The sequence below is a fragment of the Bactrocera dorsalis genome, chromosome 5, assembly GCF_023373825.1.
Source record: "Bactrocera dorsalis isolate Fly_Bdor chromosome 5, ASM2337382v1, whole genome shotgun sequence".
Lineage (NCBI taxonomy): Eukaryota > Metazoa > Arthropoda > Insecta > Diptera > Tephritidae > Bactrocera > Bactrocera dorsalis.
Window position 1 is genome coordinate 50,418,321 of NC_064307.1, and position 17,878 is coordinate 50,436,198.

A 17,878-nucleotide genomic window follows, 5' to 3' on the forward strand; every position below is an offset into this window, starting at 1 on the left:
ATGATAGGTTTATACTTTAGTGCTTAATTATGGCATTTTCATTTTTCGATTAATGGAGTTTTGCTGGCGTGGATGGTCCGATTACGCCCGTATACGATCCTGTCATCATATGAATACTTATATCACAAGAGTACAACAACCAACCGTTAGGGAGCAAAACTATTAGAATCTGCAGCAGCATGTTGCAAGAGTATAAAAACTAATTTTTATTAATTTTGTAATCTCCATAATCTTAATTCAAAATAATTTTGAAATTTAATGTCAAGCACTGATGTTTAATTTGTTGCTTAAACGGCACAAGAATGCATTTTTTACTTGAATCTATTTACTCAGCACTCTTACTGTTTAAATAAAGAAAAAATGTGGATTGTATACAATACGACTTTATCATCTTCTGCCTCCATCAAAGGATTCTTAAGTAATGCGACAATTCCTAATTTGCCTAAACATTTTTTTTTTCGAAAAATTAAATGATGTTTTTTTAGGATTCAGTTGATACCTTCAGATATGAGGCTCATTAAAAAAAATATTCCTAGTCGATTCTTGCATGTGCATTTACAGTACTGGACATAAAAAACTGGTCAAGTAAGGGTGATTTTTTAAGAGCTTGATAACTTTTTTTTAAAAAAAAACGCATAAAATTTGCAAAATCTCATCGGTTCTTTATTTGAAACGTTAGATTGGTTCATGACATTTACTTTTTGAAGATAATTTCATTTAAATGTTGACCGCGGCTGCGTCTTAGGTGGTCCATTCGGAAAGTCCAATTTTGGGCAACTTTTTCGAGCATTTCGGCCGGAATAGCCCGAATTTCTTCGGAAATGTTGTCTTCCAAAGCTGGAATAGTTGCTGGCTTATTTCTGTAGACTTTAGACTTGACGTAGCCCCACAAAAAATAGTCTAAAGGCGTTAAATCGCATGATCTTGGTGGCCAACTTACGGGTCCATTTCTTGAGATGAATTGTTGTCCGAAGTTTTCCCTCAAAATGGCCATAGAATCGCGAGCTGTGTGGCATGTAGCGCCATCTTGTTGAAACCACATGTCAACCAAGTTCAGTTCTTCCATTTTTGGCAACAAAAAGTTTGTTAGCATCGAACGATAGCGATCGCCATTCACCGTAACGTTGCGTCCAACAGCATCTTTGAAAAAATACGGTCCAATGATTCCACCAGCGTACAAACCACACCAAACAGTGCATTTTTCGGGATGCATGGGCAGTTCTTGAACGGCTTCTGGTTGCTCTTCACCCCAAATGCGGCAATTTTGCTTATTTACGTAGCCATTCAACCAGAAATGAGCCTCATCGCTGAACAAAATTTGTCGATTTCGAACATTTCGAACCGAACACTGATTTTGGTAATAAAATTCAATGATTTGCAAGCGTTGCTCGTTAGTAAGTCTATTCATGATGAAATGTCAAAGCATACTGAGCATCTTTCTCTTTGACACCATGTCTGAAATCCCACGTGATCTGTCAAATACTAATGCATGAAAATCCTAACCTCAAAAAAATCACCCGTTACTTACTTTAAGTTGAGTAAGTCCGCTGTTACTAATTGGACTGACATACATTTTTGCTTGTTTAGTTAGTGCTATAGATAGTTGATTTGCATCCTTAAAATATCAGTTATGACCCTAGTGATGCGACAGGAGTGATGGTAGATACATTATTTATACACCGGAGACTCAGAGAAGCTGGATTCAATGGCCAACGTCCTGCAAAGAAAATCTTTTTTGAGCCAACGAATGAGGAAATGGACGAAAGAGCATGAAAATTGGTCGATCGAGAGATATTTCTCACTAAATATATTGAATTTATGTAATAAAAATATTATGATAACACTATTTTAAAGAATTTTGTACTCAATATTGTAGAATACTACTGACTGTAATAAGTTGATCAAATCTGAAAGAATTGCCTCATGAAGAATTTATCATTAATATGCATATTTTGGTTAATAATTTATTTTAATCTCTCATTTTGAATTTTTGTAATCAATGTTTTAGCTGATAGTTCAAGTTTTTTTATGCCCAGTATCGAGCTATAACGGGTGGGCCATATAAAATTTTAAATTTAAAAAGTCAATAAAAAAACGGCTTGATATTTTTCAAAGGTCTTACATTTATTTAAAAGGTTGTTTTATGAAATTTATTTGTGGAAAACAATTTCGGACAAATGATCACCACGGCTGAGTTTACAGTAGCTTATCCGATCCATCCAATTTTGGAGTACTTTCTCGATAGTTTCAGGCCTTATGGCAGCTACAGCAGCTTGAATCTCGTACTTTAGATCTTGAATTGTTTCTGGATGGTTGGCGTAACATTTATCTTTAACAGCTCCCAACGGAGTTACATAAATCACTGCTTCTGGGAGGCCAATTCACTTCACCTCTTTTGCTGATTATGTGATTTTCGAAGATAGGGCGTAAAAGATTGAGTGTAGCGTATGTTGTATGGCACGTAGCGCTGTCCTGCTGGAACCAAATGTTGTCCAAGTCTTCCTCTTCAATTTGCTTGAAGAAAAATTCGGTTAACATTGCGCGATATCGCTCACCATTGATGGTTAGGTTACGGCGGTTCCTTCTTCATTTTCGAAGAAAAATGATTCCACCAGACCAAAATCCGCACCATACAGTGATACGTGCTGGGTGCATTTGCTTCTCGACGATTACGTGCGGGTTTTCTGTGTCCCAAATGCGACAATTCTGCTTGTTAACGTAACCATCGAGGTGGAAATGAGCCTCGTCCGAAAAGTTGATTTTTCGGAAAAATTGACCATCCTCGATCAAACAAAAAGTTTTCAATATTTCCCAGTTTTCTTCTAGTGAAAAGCGACACATTTCGTAAATTTTAGGCTCTTTACTGAATATCTGTCACTTTCCGAATGGTATTTGACGTTTCCAATATCGCAATATAGATAATTCAAATTTAAAACATTAGATGGCCCACTCTGTATTTCATTTCTGTCAATAAAATTGATGAATAATTTCCCCAAGTTATCAGAGGTAATTATACTTGATCATAGTGCGAGAATCAATTATTTCAGCAAATCGTTGAAACTTTTAATAAATCTTTGTAACACTTTTTATATACCGTTAAAAATAACTTCGTTTTTTCCAATTATTACATGTGTATTTGTATCCGAAGTATTTATCTAACTATGCTTCGCGTCACAAATCGTAAAATGTATGTACTTATGTGTGAGATAATATGAAAAATGAAAGGAAAAGCATAGAATATATAAACTTACATTTTTACATTTGTAGCTTTAAAACTGCCGGAAGAGATGCACAAGTGTTAAGGGATTCGGTGGCATACCTATCCATTGTTAAAGTTAGGTAAGGCAGCATGTTGACACATTAATATACATACATATAGACGTTTTACGTCGGTAGAGTCGGCAAACTGTTGAAATTCTTCTCGATGACGAGACGCATGGAGCTTCGCTTCTATTATACTCGTACTTGCATACATATGTGTATATAGAGTGTGCCTTTTTTTGTCTTTTTATGTCAATTAAGTGGCGTTTGTAGATTTTCTCGTTAACTTGCTTATCAACATTCTTTTCTGGCATAAAGAAGACAAAGTATATACATATATATACATATGTACATACATATGTGCGTACTTATGTAAGTAAGGGAAATGAAATAAAATACGTGCATGTTTCAGCTATCGGCTTTGCTTACGCCACTGCTCCTGCTAAAAACCTTGAGAAGTTCTAGCTCATGGTATAAACACTAGAGACTCTTACTTACATACATATGTATGTATATACAATAAGTAGCATGCGAAAAGAGATTTAAAAGTTTTACACGCACAAAAGATTGCGATGCAGTGCATCTAATTGCAGCAGATGCCAATAATTGAGATGAATGATGCGAGCGAACTTGATGAGACAAGCATCTGCTTGAAACAAAAGGCTTTAATTTCCCACTTTTGAATTTTATTCGTTCCCTTATTTGCTCTTCGCTCAATTGCATTATCAACATGTGCATTGATCAGCATATACATATGTACACATAAAGATATGTATATGTAAGTATGTATGTACATTATGCATATGGAAGTCTGTCATTTTCCGGCACTGCCCGTACTCATTTGTAGAACCAGTTATCTGTTTTTTTTTCAGAGAAATGTAATAAAAACAACGCGATGCAATGAAGGCGAATATGAAGCAACATATTTACATACATACATATGTACACCTATTACTTTCCATTTTTGTTGATAACTCAATTTATTCGAGCTCTTTATTGGTGTCAAGGAATGAACTTCATGTTACAGATTGAAATAATTACTATATTCAGTCTTGTTAGTAATGTAAATATTTATACCATTATTTCTATTATATTACATTACATATTTATTTCTTATAAAAGAGGCCACTTTATTTAATACGTCAAGGGTTTTTGAATAGGTTTCTAAAACGTCAAATGCTTTTTGCAATAATTTAACCTTTTTTGGTTTCAGTTTTACTTCTGTGACCTACTATATATAATGTGCCATGAATTGGACTTGGTTGAAAACTACTTTGAGAAAATAATGAATTAAATTGTAACTCCAAGAGTTTCCTAAATAACGAATGAAGCATTAAAATTGCTTAACGTTCTTCCAATATCTCAAAATTTACTATATTATTTTATAAAGCGGAATCCAAAATAATGAATAATGTTATAAAAAATATAGAGAGAAATTCCTCATAACCGGACACCCACCGTCGCAGTGTGTTTGGGGACAGCCCCCTTGTCCATATATTGGGGCGTGGAAAACGAATGCTTAAAATGTTAAAAACTGCAACTCAGAACAATACCTCTACTGAATTAAGAGCGAATGAATGACAATTATCTCACTAGTTTCCGCAAAGACACCGCGAACCAGACGGCACCAGAGCAAAACAGAGTAACCATGTACACAATTTTCTCGAAAAATTTTGTGAAATGTTGTCCGTTTATCAGAGATAATTTGAACGAAATATTACCAAAATAGTGTCCGTCGAGGTCACTGAAACGTATTCATGTCCTGTTATAGGAATTGCTTTTGTATAAAAATAATAATGAAAACACTGTGTTCATGAAATTTGACCAGTTATGGGAGATGTCCAGCTATGAGCACTGTCCGTAGTGGGATATTTCACAGTATTTTAATAAAGATATAATATTTCATATAAGTGTAAGTACATACATAAATATGTATATTACTCCCATCCCGTTATTGTGAAAATTTCCATCCAACTTGTATGGTTCTTCGAACTTTGGCCAAAATGCAAGTGGGAGATGATAACTACATCTTTTCCTTTCCAGGATAACGATGAACTTCGTATATAATTGTTAAGATAAGCTATTGTTTATGAATATTTGGGTTGCGAAAGCTTTGTTCAAAGTAGAAACCGCGGGCTTCAACCAATAAAAACAGCACAGTGATGATTCTGAACAGTATCTGAATCTATTCAGGGTTTAAACTGGAAAATTTGCTTCGACAATGGATGAAACATGAACTATAACTTGAATTCGAGACATCGCGCCATGCGAGCGAACAACATCCGATGAACTCATTTCAGAGCGAAAAAGGCTTCAACAGCCAATAGGCAAAGTTATGGTTTCTATATTATGGGATCTGTCCAGTGAGAATTTCATGACATTTCATAGATTGGAAGTCAAGTTATTGCGTTTTAAGTGTCAGTATGTTTGTGGTATCTACAATACAAATCTATGAACATCAGAGAATTTATACCTTATACCATGTTCAGATCGACACTTAATCACACGATTTCGGCTGTTGAATGGATTATCCCACTAATCTTAAAAAATTTATCAAGATTTCGCCATTCAAAAATAACATTTCCAAATCCATTCATTGAAATGGTTTGAAACTGATCCACGCTAAATCTCTCTGTGCGACTCTGATTTTGCGCCATCTACTTGTCAGCATTGGAAATTTGTTATCACAGCTGATTTAGACACTACTAAGGGAAAAAAATGTAAACAAACAAATTTTTTTTAAAGCAATGAATCTAATTTCACCTGAAAATCGACTTAACAAATAAAAAAATGCATCCACTATTTCTATTATATGGAAAATATTTGAAAAAAGACGGCTTTTGTTTCAAAATACTATATGACAATCTTTTCTTTTGATAAATATTAAGCGATGTGAATTCTTGCATGACAATAACAGCTGTTTTTTGATCTTTCTAACGGCAGTGAGAACACTGTTGGGTTATGAAATGCTTAAATGTAATCTAATCTTTCAAATTTTCGGTCTGAACATGGTATTATGTACCTACTTATGTATGACGAGACGAATATGTTTAGTTAATGGGGTAACATAAAAATGGGACAGAGCTTAATGCTGTTCAGATTCGTGCTCAATTATCGGAATAACTGTGCACTTATTCATGCAGATATACTTATGTATGTATGTACATATTTACACGAAAGCTTTGGTAAAGTACATCCGCTACAGTCATAAATTACCCATAAAAATATGAATTTACATAGAACCATTAAAACATATGGTACATGAGTATGCATATGGTATATACAGTGGCGGACAAAAGTCTACATACACCCCCTGTTTTCTTCGATGTGAGAGTACAAAAAGTTTTTAGAAAAATGTATTTATACAGTTTTATTCTAATATTTATTATAATAGCAATTAACTAAAAAAATCCATTATTTAACATAAAACAACAAATTTATGGAAGAAAAACTCAAAAATTGCTTTGACAAAAGTCTACATACAGTTCAAATCTCATACTTTGTACATTGTTATATTAACAGTAAGGTAACGTTAGCCTTTTTCTTTTATTTCAATGTGTTTATTGTTTGATATTTATTGAATTTAGTTGTGGTTGAAACACTTCAATAGCTATAATGGCTCTGTGAAATGAAATATCAATTGATGTAAGAAATTTGGTGATAAAAGAAAGAAAAGAAAAAAAATCATTTGGTGAAATTTCTAAAATTTTAAACTTGAGTCGAGCAACAGTACAGACAATTCTAAAAAACTTTAAAAATAATGGTTCCAACGAAAATAAACCGCGCAGTGGATCCCCAAAAAAACAATCTCGTAGATACGTCAGCCTGATTCTCAACGAAGTAGATCAAAATCCAAAAGTAAATGCTGCAAATATAGCCGAACGCATAGCGAGTACGTCACAAATGAGTATCCAACCAAGAGCAATAAAAAAAAAACTCTAAACGATAACGGATTCCACAGTAGAACACCACGGAAGAAACCTTTTATTTCTGAAAAAATCGGAAAATTCGTTTAAAGTTCGCCAAAAAACACAAAGAAAAGGAAATGGATTTTTGGAAAAAAGTTTCATTTACAGATGATTCTAAATTCACTCTTTTTGGTAGTGATGAAAGTGCTAAAATTTGATGGAAAACTAACGCCACGCTTGAACCGAAGAACGTAGTATCAATTGTGAAGCTCGGTGGCGGCAGCGTAATGGTTTGGGCAGTTTTTGCGGCCTCTGAAGTTAGAAATTCGGACTTTATTGAAGGTGAAATGGACGGTTATAAGTATAAGTCTCTGTTGGAACATAATTTGAAGCCTTTGGTGGATAATTTAGGGCTCGGTTCCGGTTGGATATTTCAACAAGATAACGATCCGATGCATGCGGCGCAAATTGTCAAGGATTGGTTGCTTTATTATACTCCAAGTCAATTAAATACACCACCTCAAAGTCCAAATATGAATATTATTGAACATGTCTGGGAGGATTTTGGAGCGTAGAATTAGAAAGAACCAAATTTCTAGCTCTGCTCTACTCTAAGAGCGCATATTGGGACCTTGGAACAGTATTACATCTGCAGCGTTGACAAATTTTGCAGAATCAATGCCACGGCGTCTTCAAGCAGTTACAGATGCCAATGGGGACCCAACTAAATACTAAAACGTCTTAATAACTAGCATTTTGTAAAGTTTTTCGCACTGAACTAAGATATTTTTGTACTGTATGTAGACTTTTGTCAACACAATATTTGAGTTTTTATTCCATAAATTTGTAGTTTTATATTAATTAACGGATTTTTTAAGTTTGTTGTTATTAGAAAGAAGATTAGAATAAAACTGTATCAACACATTTTTCTAAAAAGTTTTTGTACTCTCACATCGAAGAAAACAGGGGGTGTATGTAGACTTTTGTCCGCCACTGTATGTATGTAATATGTGCACGGAGAGTAATCATATTAAAATCGCGATACATTTACTTTTGAATAAAATGAGTTCGATCATTCCTATGAATATTTGTAATTGTATACGTGAAATTACGGACGGCGCAGACGGATAAAGATATGTATGTGGGTGCGAGTGAAACAACAGATTTTGTTTATAAACAAAAAATATAAATGCAAACAACGAAAAGTGTGTAAAAACAAAAAAGCTAAATAATAAAATAAAAGCATAATGACGCATCGCTAAAAGCTTTTTCTACTCTAAATGATAAACGCAATAAATAATTCTCAAAACAAATAAAAAGTCGAAAAGCAGTATGATGAGTAAGCCGTATTTGCCTTTTTCGGCTTTTAAGCTATGAGCTTTGTGGAAGTTCTGATTTTTTGTTGTAATATGCAGTAGAACTTGTAGTAGTAGTATATGCTTGTATGCGTTGCTTGGAAGAGTGGAGGTAGAGAAAGCTTAAACTGTTCACGACAATCATATTGATGACGTGATTCAACGCACAGATTTGCTTATAGTTGTAGACGAAAGTTTACGTACTCCTCCAGTTTTCTTAGTTCTGAAAGTAAAATAATTCTAAGAAAAATGTGTTGATGCAGTTTCATTCCAATCTTCTTTCTAATCACTAAATTAAAAAATAAATAATATTTAACTTATAGTAGAACAACAAAGTTATGGATCAAAAAACTAAATTTGGTGATAAAATATTGAAAAGAAGAAAATATTTGTTCAAATTTTAAAGAAGAGTCTAGCGACGGTACAGGCTTTTGGAAAAAATCAAAACTTGTGTTTCTAATGAGGCTAGGCCGAGAAAGTTATCTCGTAGAAACGTCGTAGAAATGTGTTTGATAATTTATGATGTTATGGTCTGGAGTTTCGGACTAATATTCCCCCTATGTTTATCATGTAACACTCAAAAGGTAACGTTGGATATCGTATAAATTATATATTTACGCAAATGATCAGTTTGATCGTTTTGTCTGTATATACGCGAGCAAGTCCCTCAGCTTTGGAAATAACAATTCAAATTTTTACACACGAAATCCAACACAGGATAACTCTTGCCAACAGGTGCTACTTCGGACTGAGTAGGCAATTGAGAAGCAAAGTCCTCTCTCGACAAACAAAAACTAAACCCTATAAGTCACTCATAATTCCCGTCCTGCTATATGGTGCAGAGGCTTGGACGATGATAACAACCGATGAGTCGACGTTACGAGTTTTCGAGAGAAAGGTTCTGCGAAAGATTTATGGTCCTTTGCGCACTGGCCACGGCGAATATTGCATTCGATGGAACGATGAATTAAAAGACAGCGGCTACGCTGGCTAGGTCACATTGTCCGGATGGATGAAAACACTCCAGCTCTGAAAGTATTCGACGCAGTACCCGCCGACCAAGTTGAGAAAGACCTGTCTTCGCTTGGAATATCCAATTGGCGCCACGTAGCGAAAAGAAGAAACGACTGGCGCACTGTTGTTAACTCGGGTATAATCACGTAGGCGGTGTCTACGCCAATAAAGACGAAGAGAAAAGGAAAAAAACTTTGCATTCAATTTGAAGCAGATGCACCAGAGCTGTATTGCACTGTTCAAATATTCCGTTATGTTTTCTTTTTTTGTTTGTCGTTATCAATAATGCGTAGTCTATGCTGACTTTAGTATACAACGCAACCAATTCCTGCGTGGATAATCCCATGTATTGGGAAACGGATGCAGCTATAGTAATAAGGGTAAAAATTACCTATTTAAATCATCGCGGCAGATAGCAGTCGGTATTAATCAGTCTTTAGGCCTAAAAATATCCTCTAGACTTATCAGAAAGCGTTTGAATCAGGCAAAGTTTTTCGGGCCCATTTCGAGGAAAAATCTATTTTGCAGTGCCGTAACAAAGGTTAATAAGATAGGATCAGATGGCAGAATATTAGTCCACGGTGGCCGAAATATCATGGTTTGGAGGCATTTTCTTGGAATGGTATCGTCCCAATCTTAGGAATCAATGGACAAATGGGCAAGTTTCAGTATTTGTACAACATATGCTTTCGGTTCCATGCCAATCAAATGGAAATTTATGCATGATAACGATCCTAAACACGCCTCGAAGTTAGATAAAATTGGTTTTCTGCAGAGAAAGTCGATATTTGAAATTGCCCAGCCTCAAATCCTGATTTCATTGGAATTGAAAGCAAAAGGAATGAAGTCAAGGCTAAAACTGCGAAGGTCAATTATAAAAACATGGGCAATCTCAGATCTGCTATATCTAAAGATAAGTGACAAAATCTCTAGGAAATTAAAGGTCGCAGTTTTGAAGTAGTCATCAATAACAAAGTTACAGCCAAAGTATTAATAATAACCAAAATTAATAAAAATTCATTTGGAACTAAATTGTCCCTCTTTTACCACTTTGTGTCATTAATGTGTCCAGCTTTTTACACCATAGATTTCACATTTTGATCAATATTTTTTTAGCACTGAATTGTAACTTCAGTTTTTATTATTATTTAATACAAAGAATGAACCTTTAGAAAAGCTCAAACTTTTATTATTTAATCAAAGCTTTTGTGATACTGTACAAAAGTAAGGGAGCCATAGAAAATGTGCCGTTTATACTATAAATATATCTATAGCTGCATATAGCTGCCATATAAACTGAACAATGAGAAACCAAGAATGTAGAAACTTTTTCAATCGAGAATCTATAGCTACAACCGAAGTTAACATTTTTTCCTATTTCATTTAAAATAACCTCGTCAATAAGTAATTATTACACTATATTCAGATGGTTCTAAAATACATAATTATCTACTCTAAATTTATTTTCGGCTATGAGTTTGTTCACTTTAGTCGTGTCTGTCACATTCGACATATGTATAATCAGAAAATCAAACAGCTCTTCGACAATGTGTGTCGACACTACTACCATGAAACTTCTACTTACGGACATCTCTGTTAACCGGACAAAAAAATTGAAGAACCAAGTTTTTTTTTTTAAACAAATTCCACTCTAACAACCGAACTCTCTTATGACCGAACGAGGACATTTTTTTACTACATTTTAATTTCGTCAAAGAAAATTGAATTACTGAAAGAAAATATAAAGAAAACAATTAAAATAAGTCTAATATGCGGACGCAAAAATCTTATTTGGGGACAACGAAAATCAATAATTAAGTAAAAGTAGAGTAACAAGCCGAGCAGCATCTTTGCAAAACTTTACAATTTAAGTCACCCTCGAGATATTAAACTTAATAAAATAAAGTTTGTAATTTTATATGCTAATTCAACATATCTTTGTCAGCCCATTGATCAAAGCATAAACGGAATTTCAAATGAACAAATTTTCAAAAACATTTAACATCTTACACCCTGAATGATGCCCTTTGTTAAAGTTCTTAAATAAAAATCGGCAAGATCAAAACAATAAAATGGTCGTCATCAAAGACTGGTTGTTATTTTGCATTGGGGGTGTTTTTTACTTGGCGGGTCCCAAATCCAGCGCACAACCCTATGTATGGGATGTTTCGCCTTCCTCCTTAGCTCGCCTTCAAACGGATGTTCTTAGGCTACCCAGAGGATACTTGGTCAAAGACCGGAAGTCGTGAGCTGCGTAAGCCATATGTAAAATAATCGTTTCTGGCCACTCCCAAGTGAACGGCGATCAGAGAACTTTCCTCACTTGCGTGAACTTCTACATATGACTCCATCCTACAATCCTGACTAAATATTCGACGCAGTAACCGCCAGAGGAAGCAGGAAGAGGAAGACCTTCACTCCATTGGAAGGACCAGGTAGAGAAGGACCTGGCTTCGCTTGCAATCTTCAATTCGCGCCACCTTGCGAAAAGAAGACTGGCGCGCTGTTGTTAACACGGTTATAACCGAGTAAGCGGTTTCTATACCAGTAAAGAAAAAGAATAAGACAATAATATTGACATTGTCAATATGTCTAACGAAAATATTAGTAGGGAATTATCTGAAAAAGAAACCGAAGACCTAAATGAAGTACATACTTATGTATGTATGTGCCCCGAATGTTGGTCAAATGAAATCATATTCTAAAGTACTAGAACAACTTCGCCTCAGTAAAAAACTCAATAGTGATGACGTTAATCAATTCTTATATGCCAAAACTTTGGTAAGTCATCTTGAAAACTTTTTTATAAAACAGAACCAAGGAGGATCAATAATATGGTTAAAGAAATTTTGAAAATTCAAGCATAAATAATATATATGTACATATGTATTTACACAAACGAATTTATTGTAACGATGACATATATCACAAAAGAAATATAAACAAGTAAGGAAGGGCTAAGTTCGGGTGTCACCGAACATTTTATACTCTCGCATGATAAAATGATAATCGAGATTTCATTATCCGTCATTTACATATTTTTTTATTTTGCTGTAAAATTAATTAGAATTAAATTCTAAGGGATTTACCGATATTTTCGGTGAAAAATTAGGTTAGGTTAGGTAAGGCACTGAGTTCTTCGTGTTCGATATCAGGGACCTTGAAAAGTTATAGTCCGATCACGAGAATTTTTCCACAAGGGATACCTCAGCTCAAATACCGTATTTGTGTAAAGTTTTATTCCGCTATCATCATTGGTTCCTAATGTATATATTATACAGAGAAGGCATCAGATGGAATTCAAAATAGCGTTATATTGGAAGAAGGCGTGGTTATGAACCGATTTCGCCCATATTTCGTACATGTCATCAGGGTGTTAAAAAAATATTATATACCGAATTTCATTGAAATCGGTCGAGTAGTTCCTGAGATACGACTTTTGGTCCATAAGTGGGCGACGCCACGCCCATTTTCAAATTTAAAAAAAGCCTGAATGCAGCTTCCTTCTGCCATTTCTTCCGTAAAATTTAGTGTTTCTGACGTTTTTTGTTAGTCGGTTAACGCAGTTTTAGTGATTTTCAACATAACCTTTGTATGGGAGGTGGGCGTGGTTATTATCCAATTTCTTCCATTTTTGAATTGTATATGGAAATGCCTGAAGGAAACGACTCTATAGAGTTTGGTTGACATAGCTATAGTAGTTTCCGAGATATGTACAAAAAACTTAGTAGGGGGCGGGACCACACCCACTTTTCCAAAAAAATTACGTCCAAATATGCCCCTCCCTAATGCAATCCTTTTTTCCAAATTTCAGTTTAATGTCTTTATTTATGGCTTAGTTATGACACTTTATATGTTTTCGGTTTCCCCCTTTTTGTGGGCGTGGCAGTGGGCCGATTTTGCCCATCTTCGAACTTAATCTTCTTATGGAGCCAAGAAATACGTGTACCAAGTTTCATCATGATATCTGAATTTTTCTCAAGTTACAGCTTGCACGGACGGACAGACGGACGGACGGACAGATAGACATCCGGATTTCAACTCTACTCGTCACATGATCACTTTGGTATATATAACCCTATAACTAACTCTTTTAATTTTAGGACTTACAAACAACCGTTATGTGTGTGTTAGCAACTTTGTTGCGAGAGTATAACTATGTAAATTAAATTACCACGAAATACCGACAACTTCTTTAAGAAATATATATTTTAATAAAATTTTTATTCGTTCACTCCTTTAAGCGGACACCCCCTATAAGCGGACAAAAATTGTGGAACCGTCAATGTCCGGTTGTTGGAGATTTTACTGTACTTGGAAACAAAATAATATTGCCATAACCTGAAATTGAGAACTGGTTAAAAGAAATTAGCGAGAAGACACCGAGTGGTGACTCCAGACGTGTAAATATGTTAAATAAATTAACAAATTAATAGATATATAAACTTGTCTCCATCAATTCACAAAATATATAACAATTTAAGTTTTGTTAAGATAGGCAGATTTACACAGTTAATTGTTTGGAAGTTATATGCTAACATATTCATTTACAAGTTAAGAGGATAAAGTTACTAAGAGAGTTTTAAAACTCAACCGACCTACAAAAGATTTGTCGATTGTCGATTTAAGTTGTATTTTTTCTAAAAAGAATTCTTAATCTCTTTTATGTATGTATATTATCGTTACAAGAATATTTGACTAATAGACTAATCAAAATATTTAAGGTTGTCAAATATCTCCCTTCCGCTTTTTTGCTCTTTATTCAATGCTTTATAAAAAGTGTTAAAGAGATCGGATATGCGCCGTTGCGTTCGATAATCTGCTTCCATCTAGACGGCAAATTCATAATCTCCCCCCTCTATGGCGCTATGTCCAGACTATATGGTGGATTCGATAAAACCTCCCACCCGAGCTATCGTAGCTTCTGACGAGTCATCAATGATGTGTGTGGTCTAGCGTTGTCCTGGTGAAACACTTGGCGCTTTTTGTCGGTCGCTTGCTTCATGTGGTCCAGTTGTTCGCAGTAGATGGTAGAATGAAGCGTCTGGCCATATGGGAGCATCTCATAGTGGGTGAGTCCCTTCCAATCCCACCAAACACACAGCAAAACCATTTTTCGTCGCCAGTCAGCATCCTCTTCAAAAATGGGTCGAGTTCGTTCCGTTTCAGCAGCATATCGCAGGCGTTGATTCGGTCCAAAAGGTTTTTTTGCGTGAAATCATGCGGCACCCAAACCTCAAGCTTTTTGTGTATCCATCCTTTTGCAGATGGTTAAAAATGGTTTGGTGACTAACTCCCATCTTCTGGGCGATGTCACGAGATGCTACATGCCGGTCAAACTCGATGTTGTCCATGGTTTGATTGGTATTCGTCGTCACACCCCCCAAAACACCATTAATTTCACGGAAAATTTTTCCTTTAACGAAGGAAAACTTTAAAATAGCGCGAATTTCGGCGTTATTGAACATGTTGCGACATGTTTACACGTCTATAACTGTTGGACGCAATATCCAAACTAATCATGCATAGTGTGGTTTGTAGGATATGTCAAGATCTTTCAAAGATGTATAGGACCTATGCCATATGCTTCGGGTCCTTGTCCTGTTGGAAGACCCACTTAATTGGCATTTCCCTTTCAGCATGTGGCAACATTACGGATACCATAATGTCTCTGTAAACGTACCGATTCATGCTACCATTAATATGATGAAGTGGCCCCAAACTAGAAGCAGAAAAGCATACCTAGACCATAACATAGCAACGATGTTTGACAATTCTTAGAAAATAAAATTTTTTAAGACAATTGTTTCGTGGGGGCCGAACGAAACTCACGCCATCACTTCCTACTAAATTTAATTTTGGACTCATCACTAAAAAGAACAGTTTTCACTTGCTTATTGGCCATTCTAGATGATTTTTAGTGAACACAATCGTTTTAGTTGGTTACGTTTGATAATAAGCGGTTTCTTCGCTTGTCGGTAACTGTGTAAATCAGCGTTATTTAGGCGATGAGCGACCATTCCTGAGTAGATTGGTAACAATTAAGCTGTTAGTTTTTCAACAGTTTTTCTTGGTCGGCGTCCACGATGCACTACTTCGAGCGTTTTATTCCTAATAAAGTTCGAAATTATTCGTAAGATTGATTACTTGTGAATTCTATATCGATTATTTTCAGTGAATACAATTATTTCTGGCTTCTAATGTTAATATACTTTGAACTTAATAAATATACATACTACAATAACATGAATAAATCAAATATTTAGAAGTTTTTCTATGTTCTTTTAGTTTTTATCTTATAACCTCACGAGGTATTGATACTTGTTTTCTCAGATATGCTTACATAAGTGCCGTTTTAACTTTTTACAAGCAAGATTTATATTTGATATACATATTTATATTTCATGTACTATAAATATTTTGCTAATAATTGAAGTTACAAAAGTTCTATTGCGGAAACCAAGAGCATTGTGGTTGCTGTTTATGCGATGTGTGATACGCAAATGGCTTCAGAAGGTAGTCTACTTGATAACAACCCTAAGTTAATTCTTTGGGAAGAATTTAGAAAGTAGTTGGCAGCGCTGTTTAAATTTTTGACACCTTGATGTTATTATAATAAATATGTAGGTTCGTCGTAAAATTACAAAATTTCGTGCTTTTACTAGGTTTTTCAAGTGTATTTACATATATTGGACATTTAAAAGAATCTGAGAAATTATTTACTAACTATTAGTTTATAAGAATTAGGGCTCTTAAAATCATTGGTATAACATGAAAACCGATTATTCGAATATGTGGTTTGTAACTGTTCATATGAATATTAACCGACTTGAATAGTCGTAACATTGCATAACTAATTGGTCCATTAGTTCCTTAAATATGGAAATAAACCTAAAAGTGGGCGCCACGCGGATTTAATACTTTTCAAAATAATCGTTATATGTAGAGTGGGAGTGGTATTAATGATTTGGCCAGTATTCACTGTAAATAAAGAATTGTTCCAAATACTGCCTTCTTATTTTTAGGACCTCAATATATAAATAACACTCCTTTAAAGCTTTTCTATGCGCTTACTACTGAATATTTTCATAAATCTGAAATTGAAAACGCGGGTATCTTGGTATTTGCTCACTTTACCGGTTTTTCTAATAACTAACATCTGCAAACAGTATAACATGTCGTTAGAGTATTCAAAGTCGTTTACTACTACTGCATAAGTAGTCTTAAGAAACGTTCACTTCAATGTAATAAAAATTGTCGGCGTAATAAACATTAATACTTAGTTTGCATAACGGTAAATATATATTTTTGCATACTAACATGTAAAATTCCTTACGGTACTATTGGTTGAATATGCAAATGTTGTTAAATAAAAATTCCTTTTTAAGCTTAAAGCTGCAGAAATGACTATGCTAGGTAAAAGCTATTCTGTTTACAAAGAATATTTTATAGCCATAACTATTTATAATTCTTCTGTAATTGTCCATATTTAATTATTCCCGTCTACATATTTTTTACAATACGCATTCAGGCCTTAAAAATGTAATAAATGCGAGTGCGTTGCAAGAGTGCGTTCAAAGTAAATATGTATGTAGGAACTATTTTTTTTCAAAATCCTTAATTTAAGCGAAGTGGCAACTTTTACACATATTTACTTTTATTCTCTTCTATATATTTTATATATTACATTGTATTGGAACCACTATATTTTTTTAAAAATATGGGTGTATACTTTCTCTAAGGTAAAATATTATGCTTTGAGCTTCAAAAAAACCTCCCCTTGATTATTGTATATACATATGTACATACATTTCTTTAACAAAAATATATATTTTTTTCTTTTTCTTCAGGCTTCAATGGACCTACCTCCGGACAAAGCGAAGTTGCTCAAGAATTATGATGATGAAAAGAAATGGGATATAATATGTGATCAGGTTAGTGAAATGTGCGCAATAGTTTTAAAATTTTTTAAATATAAAATTTATTTTATTTTTTATTTGCAATTAATGTTTAATGAAAAGCGTTGATAATTTTTGCTCTTATGTCAGTTGGGTTTGATTATGGGCTATAGAAAGTAATCGAGGCATTTAGAAAGTAAACTGCTTATCCATAAAATATCCTTGTAAAAATTACGAAAATACAGAATAAGTTATTAGTAAAATTGACATCAGTAGTTGATTTGAATATTTCGAGAAATAATGGTATTGATATAAGTAGATAGTAATAATGTTCATGGAGAAGTAAAACTTTAGCAGAACATCGGTTTGAGATGGCTACAATGGTTCCAATCCGAAAAATTCATCATTCAAACCGTGTTTGAAGAGAGGACAAAACACTTAA

General features: G+C 34.4%; 1 protein-coding gene across 1 annotated transcript in view; it reads left to right on the forward strand.

Annotated features, from left to right (window-relative positions):
- LOC125778665 (formin-like protein) overlaps window positions 1-17,598 on the forward strand; it is a 54,303-nt gene extending 36,705 nt beyond the window's left edge. The window contains exon 2 of the mRNA XM_049457571.1: window positions 17,389-17,598. Coding sequence (XP_049313528.1) covers window positions 17,389-17,565 — 177 coding nt within the window. The 3' untranslated portion in view covers window positions 17,566-17,598. The remainder of the gene's footprint in view (window positions 1-17,388) is intronic.
- The last annotated feature ends 280 nt before the right edge of the window (window positions 17,599-17,878 follow it).